Genomic DNA, 11,278 nt, shown 5'->3' on the forward strand with positions numbered 1-11,278 from the left:
CTTGCCTTTTTCTGCTGGGCCTCCATGTCCTGAAAGCCCCCTCTGCTAGCACATACTTCTCCTTTTCTTTAACTCATTAGTCAAGTCACACTGCCAAGAGCTGCAGTGACAACAAATAGGCAGACCAGGGATGTTTCTCTTTCATTCTTCACTTTGACAGGAAGTTGGAACATAAATACAGGAATACCCAAGAGAACTGCCTTTGCTATGTTCTCCTGGGTTTAACACTATGAGGCAGCAGACCTCACCTCACTTTTCACTGGAGGGGAGTAAAACAGGAACAACCTTTCCCCTCTCCTTCTTGTGCACGTTGTCATCACAGCAAGTCTCAGAGCAGAGAGCCACCACTGAACACCAAATGAAATGGGCAGGCTTACCTGAATATGTTTTCACGGGTGGGAAGACACTCATGCAGAATCAGCAGCAAAGCTGTATGTTCCCCAAAAGATCTGAGAACAGGGATAGAGCTTGTACAGCAGGGGTCTCAAACTCGTGGCCCGCGGGCCAATTGCCGGGATGGGTGGGGCCCAGGGGAGGGGCCCTGTGACCTTCAAAGCGCCGGCGGCGCCCGGGCCGGCCTCTGGGAGCCACACGGGATGAGCGGCCCACCCCCACCGCGGTGGTGGAATACTTGATGCGGCCCAGCCTCACCCAGACTCTACTTCCAGAGGCCCCCAGGTAAGTTGAGTCTGAGACCCCTGTTGTACCGGGAAGCAATTCTTTGTGCACTGCATTTTGGCCTAGCACTATATGACCACTATGTTTTGGTCATTTTAAAGGAGGAATGGGGAACTCGTGACCCTCCAGATGTTGTTAAACAATGTGTTGTTAAACCTACCTCACAGGGTTGTTGTTGTGGGGATAAGATGGAGGAGGAGAATGATGTAAGCTGCCTTGAGCCCTTTGTAGGAAAAAGGCAGGATATACATCGATAAATAAAAAAATAATAAATAAATAAATAAATCCATATCTCTTAGATGCCAGTCCAACCTTCTAACCACAGCACTACACTGGCCCTCCAACTTGAACTACTATGGTACATATAGCTTTGACATTCACTAAAAATTGCTACAGGCTGGTTTGCGTGGCATGATGAAATATGGTATATACAGCTTCCATTCTGGCTGTGCCACCTTTGAATCTGGGATGTATCTGTTGCTAGGCTACTGAGGGTAGTCAAGATTGAAGGCTAGAAGTGCCACTTCTGCAGCTGTTCTTGCCAGGGTACTCCATGGTGATACAAACAATGTTAAAATGGCAATCCTGGGTTCAGACAACCAGAGAAGTGTGGAAACCTTAGAACAGACTGTTGATTTTCTCCATGGATTCAGAAAACTAATCCTACCATGCAGGAACTCTGGAACTGGGTAGAGACAACACAACAGACCCACAGTAGTATGATTTCATCACAGCTTCTCTTTTCATGCAAACCTGCCTGCTGTTTCCACTTACGTATTTATTTTATTCCACTACATTGTAGTGTCACCAAGTTACGTGGCTGAAACACAGGAAAGAAAATGTTCCTTGCACAGTTCTGTAGTAAAACCAAAAGTAGATGAAGCAGATCAACAGCCTTAAAAAAAAACCAAAACATTGCATAGCATCCTAAATTTGCTTATCGGGGATGAACCACCACTGAATATAGCTGGATTTTCAACTGAGTAACCATGCAAGAGACTACACCGAAAAACTCCTTTCTCTAGAAAAAACAACCAAGGATTAAAGTATGAAAGAAGTTACAGCACATTTTGGGAGTGGGGCCGAGTTAAATCCATAACTAACAATGTAGTACATTGCTTTCATACAAATAGCTTTGGCCACATTTGTCTCTGTAGTTTTATTTCCAGAGGTATTTCTCTCTATCCCACCCTTCATTCTGTGTTCTTAATCAAAGCTTCTCTTCCTATATAAGTGTGGAGGCAGAAATCTACTCAGGTAATTATCATAAAATTAGGTGAGGTTTGACTAAGGGATTTCCTACTTGTGCTTTACTACTAAGAGAAGAAAGCTAGTAGCAGTGGCATTTCAGGACTTGAAATTGAACTTCTTGGCAAAAAAAGCCCTCACTTATTGCACTAGCTCAGCAAACTGCAGCATTAAATCTCTTTACTTTTCCAGGTCACAAAGTTTCCGCACTGTATTGCACATTTAATTTTTTTTAATAGCAGTGGCAGTAGCCATAAGTTACCTATTTGGACACCAAAAAAAATCAGTACTGCTAAATTTCAAGATAGACAAATGGACTGTTACTACATATAGTTTAGCTCACCATGTCGGGAATGGTTTAGTGGTTAATTTTTTTTAATGTCGAAACTACTACTCACTTTGTGATGCCTCACAGTTGAAATATTTAGCAAACAATTATCTTATGCTATCCAATGTCAAAAGTCATGGGTGGTGGGGCTTATAAGATATACTTTGCTTTTTTCCTAGAACCACAAGATCCACAAGTTGGAGCTAAATGCAAGCTAGCAGCTTAGAGAGATGGCTGGACAAACACTCAGAAGAAAAATACAAGGCATGTCAGAGTTCATTGCAGTGCAGGAATTTGCTCAGCCCTGGATATGAGCTCAAAGTCCTTCAAAACAAAACACCATTCTTCTTTCCAGTACCCTAACTTGGTTTTGTTGAAAAATGTTTGGACAGAAATTCTGGGTGATGTATTAAATCTTCTGGAGACCTCTCAAATTCCGATCTACTTTCTGCCCACCCCTATAGTAAATAACCAATGGTGATTACATAGAGTTTTGCTCTTGTTTGTAAGCTAAGAGCACTTCTAGACACAGCTGTACCACCAAGGCTACTTAATGTCCCGTCAATAAAACTTGAGTACAACTAACTTTCTGGGTAAGATTCTTAATTACAAATATTATAATTTGTACCCTTAATTAAACTACCCCACTTAATTAGGTAAACACCTCATCAGTATCTTCAAATTCAGTTTTGACATAACTAAACATCTCAAAGAAGATGCTTACTGTCCAGCATATAAAAGTGAATGACACCATTGCCTGAGCTCTGAAAAACAAAATGATTGCCCCAGTTCTTGAATGAGCCTGTGTGGGTTCATGCAGGTATCATGGCCCCAGAACAGGTATACCAAGAATTTTGGTCTGGAGTCCTGGGTGTGTCCAGTTCCACCCTCAAGGCAATTGCCCGAGGGAGACAGCCTGTTGTTCAATAAGAACATTCCTTCAAAAGGCAGCCATCTCTTTTCAGCTTAGGACATTTTTTTTCAACAGACATCTCTTTTTTTACTGGCACACGAAATCATGGGTGCAGAATTATTTATTTATTTATTTATTTAAGAGATTTGTATGCCACCTATTGTGTCACAGCACCTCTGGACAGTTCACAATCATAAGATAAAAACCACAATAAAACTAATAACTACGAAAAACGAACACTAATAAAATACAGTTAAAAATACAAAACAAAGGTTTAGTGGCAAGTCACTGAGATGCACAATTTTTTCTAAACTAGACACCTCTGAGCTATTTGATTGTGAGTGTTATCATGATGATTATCTGTAAGTGTCCAGTTGTCTGTCTGGTTTTCAGATTGAAAATCCATTCAGCTCACAACTCAGTGTAAACTAATCTATGAGAGTCCAGGAACCCAGATTGTCACTGATTTCTCAACCACACAAATAGCTTTGGCAAAACTGTAGATGATACTACACAGTTTGGATCCAGATTTCCTGTAAGTGAAATTCTACAGGGCGTTCTTGCTGGCAGAAGGGGAAAAAAGAGGTATGTACACAAGTTAATGAAACCTGATTGGCAAAACGGACATTCACACAACAATGGGATAAATTCAAACCTTAAGTTGAGCTGAAATCAATAGAATAATTTAGCCATGATTTAATTAAGGACAATGGGACCCAAGTTCAACTAACGTAATCTCCAATCCAATAGTTTGACTTGTCAGGAAAGGAAAGGAAAGGAAAGGAAAGGAAAGGAAAGGAAAGGAAAGGAAAGGAACAAGTGCAAACGGCCAAGAAATGCTTAATCAACCTTTTAGTGGGCCTCTCTTGAATCTGTTTTAATAGGCATCTTTAATCAAAGCATATTTCACAGTGGTTCAAGGGATTTGAGTCAGAGGAGCATAATTGTTTGCAATTAGTTCTCAGCAACTTTCTACAAGCAAGTCTTTTTAAAGCAAATTAAACAAAGATTATTGAACTTTATTCAGAAAGTGAACTCATACAGCCAATTATATCAATAGCAGACCTATAGCTATACCATCTATCTTTCTCCATGAACACTGCCAGAAATAGATTATTGTTACAATATTTGTTAAATGTACAAACCTGAGTGCATAATATTTGTAAATCAGATGAATAAAGAAATGTTAATCAGATTGTTTGGTCTTTAAAGAACTGCAAATGTAACATTAGGAATGCAACTAGAAACTGTGACCTCCAGTTCTGCAGATCACTTACTAACCAAACAAACAGCACTGATCTTGCGCCCCTGGAAACCTGCACCCACATTTGAACTATTGACCTACAGGTGAAAGATACTAGTCACATTACAAAGCCTCTGGTGCGAATCTCTTTCTACTCTCCTCACAACACATAGTGATTAGCTGGACACATAAAAACAGTTGAAAAGGAACACATATTAACAACCAATACTGAACTTCACATACATTTGCTTGTTTGTTTTTAAAGGGCTAGAAGTAAGCATAAACAAGAAACTTGATTGAGACGGCACATCTTGATAACACATTCATGAGTATTTTAAAGTCTTGCAAATTCAGGATGACAGTAAAAGTGACGTCATCAAACATTCAGGTGAAAATGTGGAACTAGTAATTGGTAAACAAACTATTTCGAATAGTGTTAATCTCAGGCAAAAGGGTAATAGCTAACAAAGCAGAGCCTTGTATGCAAGATATTTATAGTTTACAGTGCTCATTCACGACTGCTCATTCACAGTAGTTTACATGATCATCCTGCAAGGCCTCTTCTGATCTTTGCAACAATTTCAGCAGCTTTCTTCTTTAGACTGTGCAAAGTCTGGTCTTATTTGTGAATGGCAAATGGATGAGAACTTCAGGTATTTTCAAAGTTCTGCTATAGCATACCACCACCTGGTGGCTGCATAATGGAACACACAAGAAACCAGAGCAAGAAAAACCCTGTACAAAATACATGTGTATAGGGAGTTGACCTTAACCCTGCAAAGGATCTGAAGTAGAGTCTGGCTACAGTGGCAGGTTAGAAGCCTCATGTAGAAAAGCCATAAGGCAGCAGTTTGTGCACGATGCTTAATAGCGGAAGACAAGCTTGATTTTAGAATCCCTACCCACTGAGAACACATTCCATATTAATTAACCAGATAAATTAACATCCTCTTCCTTATCAATGCAGTGTCACCAATGTGGTCCCTATAGACTGCTAAAGGACAAGTCATTGTTCTGATGAAATTACAATCTGAAATGCATTAGAAAGGAAACAAACATTGAATGGAAAGGAAAGCAAGGCAAGAGTCACAGGAAAGAATGTTTGGTTGCTTTAGCTACATGGACTTAGGCATGGTTATAGGCTTGGTTTTAGCCATGGAACATGGGAACTATACAGCTGTGACAAAGATTTCACAGAAAAGCAGCTAAGTCATCCCATTCCTTAAAAAGGATTCTGCGACACATTCTAAGGCAAGGCACTTGGTTCAGTTATAACCCTACATGTGACCCAAGCATGTGCATATCAACACTGCAAGCACTGCAGAAGAATGAGAGACAAGGTGTCCCTTACAGAAGCTTGTCCGCCACTAACCAAGCTGATTAAAAGATCCTGATAAGATACGCAACTTTAAAGCCACTACTCTGTTTTAAAAGGATCGCAGAAGCAGTAACTACCAAGTTAGTTATTGGTGTTTTTTATCTTGATTTCCAGTAGTGTAGCTACTAATCAGCTGTATTGTAGGAAGCTGAGGACTGCTGAAACTTCAAGCAACCTTTCCTCAACACATCAGAGATACCAATGTGACAGTCCTAAAGAAGATATAACATTCTGTCAGAAAAATGCAGAATTTTCATCTGGAAGAGGTCCTAAGGAAATGCTGCTGAGGTCAGTGTAGTAAGAGGTATTCATTCTAGCATTAATACCCAGCTTGCCATACCTGACATAAGATCTTGAAGGTCACCACCCTTTTACTAAAAACATTTTGGGAGCTGTAATTTACTTTTTTACATTAGTATCCTGGACATCAAATTAGCTTCGATCTTGAAGTTCCCTTCAGAAAGAGAAGTGAACCCATAGAACCAAATACCGTATTTTTCGCTCTATAAGACGTGCCTGACCATAAGATGCACCTAGTTTTTAGAGGACGAAAACAAGAAAACAAATATTCTGAATCAAATGGGCACATAATCACAGGCACATTCCCCATCACTTCCCCATGGGCTGCACATCTGACAGACTTACTGCACACACATATTCGCTCTATAAGACGCACAGACATTTCCCCTTACTTTTGAGGGGCAAAAAAGTGCGTCTTATAGAGCAAAAAATACGGTAATTCCGCTGTAGTGGCAGAATTTTTATTTTGCATTTTTGTACAGCACAGACAATGCAAGTAAGCTCAAGCATATATTTTGCAGGCATGCATTGTTTTGAGCGCTTTATCAAAATCAATACAGCTAATGTGAGAAAAAAACAAGTATGACAATTAGGACAAATTGTGGTTTCTCACTATTTCTCAATTTCCTGTACAGGGAAGAACTAGCTGTGAATGCATTCATTTATTAGCAAGATCATTACAAAATAACAATTGTTAAATGGAATCAACCCAATTTCCTACCTCTCTGGCCATAATTCCTGTTCTGCCTAATACAGAGAAAGCACAGAACAAAAACCAAAGTCAAAGGCTCTCAAGATGCTATCCTGTGGCCTCCCTATTTTGTCAGGAGGGGGTCACAGAATCATTTGGAGCCCCAATCCCTCACAGCCGGCAAAGCATGAACCTTCCCAGCTTCCTCTCCAAGAATGCAACTAGGCGTCAGAGAGGAATACAGGGGGACTACAGGGGGCTGGAACAGAAAGAGGTTAGGACTGATGCTGATTCTTATCAGTACTGCAGCTGTCTGGAGCCGAGGTTCCTCCTTCACACATTCAAAACCACAGGCTATTCCTTGCAAAGTGTTCTTTATCGACCAAAAGCACGAAATACCCAGAAAGAATCTCTGAGAATGTACACAGCAGCTTGTTGAACCCAAGCTAGGATTCACCTCCAGGACCTGAAGTTATGAGCATGCCTGGACCCCATCACTTCAGGAGAGGCTTTCTGAAAACAAACACTCAACCCCAGTGCATGCCAAACCTCGAAATGCGATGCATTCCATGCACTGGCTGAAGTAAGCCTCCAACTTTGGAGGCTTACATGCCTCTGAAGTGAAGGCACTGGGCACACTCTTAGCAGGGTCAGCTATAAGAAACAGTATTAAAAAAACATAATGAATAAATTCTTAAACATGGAACTTATGGCAAATTCTAAGATGCCCAGCCCATGAAGACCTTCTACCTGCAGAGGCTATTTTCTGTGATTGAGATGTGCAGTAGAAGATAGCAAAGCTTTGACCAGTAAGAACCAAGCTGAAGCAGTAGTCAACTCGTTAAGAGAGAGACCAACTATAAAGTCACATGTTTTAAATGCTTAAACTAACAGTTGTTAGTTTCTTAGTGTGAGACAATACCTGGAGGCAGGCAATTTGAAGCCGGGTCAGTATGCTAACAAATGAAATGAAATTGTTCCAGAGGGTTACTACACATTAACATGTTCCCAAGTGGAAAGACTGATTAACTTGCAAGGCGACACAGCATATCCTGCATTTGAAGAACTCTTTCCTGAATAGCGGCAGAGGCCAAAATCATAAAACTGCTCTCTCCCGTAGCCTTTTGCTGCGGCTGTTTTAAACAAAAACACTTATCTCTCACCCACCCCAGCTGAGAGTACACAGGCTATGCAGCTGAACTAATGCTGAACATGAGTTCCTTTCCGCCCAGATTTGTTTTATTTTATTTTTGCCCTTCAGACTCACATTATTTTATCTCCATTCTCAGATTTTGGAAGGCTGTCACTTGTCAAGGCAGAAAGGTCTCTTATATCCTTTTCAACCACGTATACTTCTAATGCTCTATCTACTCTAAGTGGCAACAAACAAATGGATGAGAAAAATGTGAACTTATGAAACAAATACAAACTAGAGCAAAGTTAATTACTGAAATTTGCACTTTGCCTACAGAGTTCACAGAAAGAACTGCATATGAAATATGTACATTTGAAAATGTGTGAATTAAAAATGTATGTATTTGGGAAAATGAACACAAGCCACATTATTCTTCCCCCTTTGATTTATCTATTAGACCTTCATCACACACTCCATTAGCCATAAGCCTCCCTGGGTGGGTTTTCTCTTGAAATCAAACCCATCTCCCATCCTCTGTATTATTGGAGCAGATTTTATTGGACTTTGACAACAACAAACAATTGCTTGCAAAAAATGCCTACTTTTGAAAAATGCTCACAAAAATATACAAATTAGGCACAGCCTAAAAAGATTTTGCAATTAGATACATAAGCAGAATGAATTTAGCAGTAGAGAAATAAAAGCCTGTATGAAATGGCACTTGACAGATTTAGCTATCTCTACTGGCAATTGTTCTTCACAGTCTTGGAGCCAAACCACACAGGCAATGCAAGATCTAAGTGCTTCAGTCTGAACCCAGAACTGCTATCAGGCAGAAAGTGGGGGATGTGTTTGATTTTAAGAGTAAAAGGGGCACACAGATGATGAGAGCAAAAATCTCATCATGCCCAATGCTATTTCCCTTTCAGCTGGGCTCTGATAACTGGGAGTAAGAAAGTATTAGCTTGGGTCACAAAAGAAAGCTTGGGTCACAAAGCAAGTTCTTTTCACCCTCTGGAAATCAGACACACACAGTCCTCTTTTGCTACTGCAATTACAATGCCCCATCCATACCCCTTCTATGTGGTGGTGACTGATCCAAACGCAAAACTCAAAGATCTGCCTCTATCAAGTTTTGTGTAGCAAGGATTTTTCCTAGTCCTGTTTCTTGATATCCTTTAATTAGAGCTATCTGAGACTGAATCCAGGAATCCCACTGCACCATGGGTCCTTCTGAATGATAGCGTCACCTACACAAATTAGCTTCTATATACTGGTTATTGGGACGATTCTAGTACTTCAAAAAATGCACGCATGCACAAAGCTGATATGAGAGCCAGTGCTCCTGCCCATAAAATATGGAGAGAATTCTTTCTTCCACTGCTTACCAGGTTTTCCTCCAGCCAGTCATGGATACAAGCTGCTGTAGTCCCTGGTATCTGATTCCGCAAAGCTTCTCTCTCTTGAGGATCCTTGACCATTTCTAATGCCAGCTTCAAATCTTCCAATAAATGCAGGATTTGGAGTGTTCCGAAATACATTGACTGTGCAGGTGACACCATGTCATAGACACCATTTGTATATTCTGCAGCTGCTTTGGTACCTAAAAGAAAAACAAACAGAACTAAAGAAAAACCCAGAGAACAAGCCCGTCAGGAACTGATTTTTTCTTTATATGTTTTACAGTATTGCTCCCCCAATATGAATGTAATGTCTCTTACTCAGATAAATCTAAAAGGTTGTTTCTAAAATAATAAATTAAATCTATCAGCCACTGATTACAGATACAGATAGCAAATATATTAACATATCATTATACTGCTAAATGCTTGTATAGAGAAAGTCTTCCACAAGACAAAATCAAAGTTGACAGAGCAAGTTCTTAATCTTTACGGTATAAGATAAAATAAAAATTAATTTATAAATAGAGGTTTAAGTGTCCATATCATCCAATATTAATACAGTTGCATATGATCAATAAGCATCAATGTCACTATATATTTAGGGAGGTTTTATATGGGGGTCATGAAGACCTAAAATTAATTAATTGTAATAAATTAAACATTATTTCAGAACAAAATATGCATAACAACACCTACATATCCTATGAATGGGTCCAATTGAGAGAAAAAGTATCTACAGGTTTCACCCCATCTTCTTGTTGAAGTTTCTACCATGTATCTGCATGTGTTGTGGAGGGGAGGGGGCAGAATGGAAGCATAATTACCAATCATTCTAAATGAATGACAAGAAGTAAGGCAATTATTATCCATTAAAACAGACTAAAAATCTAAAACAAACATGATATGAAAATGACAGAATAAAGGAAATTTATGAAGCAAAAGAGCTAGATCTAGATTTTCTAGATCTGCTACTCAAATAGCAGGAAATTGCAGCAGGAAATACTTGCAGATTTCCACCCTGCAATGTTCTTATATTAGTCCGATCATGACAAGCCAATAATTATAGTAACGTCAGGGCAGATACACCAAAGATACTTTCAGTCATGACTGGGGAAAGGGGTGTGTGCATGGTGGGGGTTAATAAATTAAAAAGTCCAATCAGCTATCTGCAATTCTTCTTACCAACCATTAGATGTCACTGTCTTTTCAGGCACATGCCACTACTAGCATCAGTTTAAGGTTTGGAAATGTAAGGATAATTATATCTGAATATCAACATAAAGGATTTCTTTAAGTCCACCTTAGTATAGCATCCCCTCAGCTTTTCCACACATGGGAACACTCAGTCACTGACTCTGAGGCACCTTTTGAGGCATTCCAAGCACTACTTCTGTATAGCTTTCATTTATTTAAACACTGCTTGAGCCATCAAGTCAAAATCTTTGGAATGCAGTGGAGGTGTTACAGGACCGATATTGAAAAGTGAAGCACCACAGTTTAAGAATGCAGGAGCAGCTCTCCTGGGTCAGAGGAAAGGCTGACTGTTTCCCACTGTGGATGCTCCGATGTCTCTGGGAAGCCCATGATCAGGACATGAGCACATCCTCATTTCCTGCAGATGTCGAGAAGTGTAGCACTTCTGAATCTGGGAGCAGATATAGATACCATGACTAGTAGCCACTGCAGACTTATTGTCCATGACTTTGTTTAATTCCCCTCTTTGAAGCCAGTGGTCCCAAAGTCAGTATCTTATTTGTACCTGCCCCCCACCCTGCCCCCAATGCTCCCTGGCATGTACAGAGAACCTGGGCAGACATTAATCTCAGTTGTGAATTTGATGGGAAAGTAGAAGAGGAAAAGATGCTGATGAGTCTAACTTTCTTCAAACCTCAGTGTACAGAGAGCTGAGGAAGGGGTGGTGGTGGTCATAGAACAGTAGAGTTGGAAGGGGCCATGAAACC

At 40.1% G+C, this 11,278-nt stretch overlaps 1 protein-coding gene across 10 annotated transcripts in view; it reads right to left on the bottom strand.

The window, feature by feature from the left end:
* Positions 1 to 11,278, bottom strand: part of PPFIBP2 (PPFIA binding protein 2) — a 129,342-nt gene that overhangs the window by 84,316 nt on the left and 33,748 nt on the right. For all 10 annotated transcript variants that reach the window (XM_044425577.1, XM_044425584.1, XM_044425581.1 and 7 more), the window contains one exon: positions 9,303 to 9,517. In XM_044425577.1, the coding sequence (XP_044281512.1) occupies positions 9,303 to 9,517 (215 nt within the window). The remainder of the gene's footprint in view (positions 1 to 9,302; positions 9,518 to 11,278) is intronic.

The sequence above is a fragment of the Varanus komodoensis genome, unplaced genomic scaffold (genome assembly GCF_004798865.1).
Source record: "Varanus komodoensis strain SLA01 unplaced genomic scaffold, ASM479886v1 scaffold16, whole genome shotgun sequence".
NCBI classification, from domain to species: domain Eukaryota; kingdom Metazoa; phylum Chordata; class Lepidosauria; order Squamata; family Varanidae; genus Varanus; species Varanus komodoensis.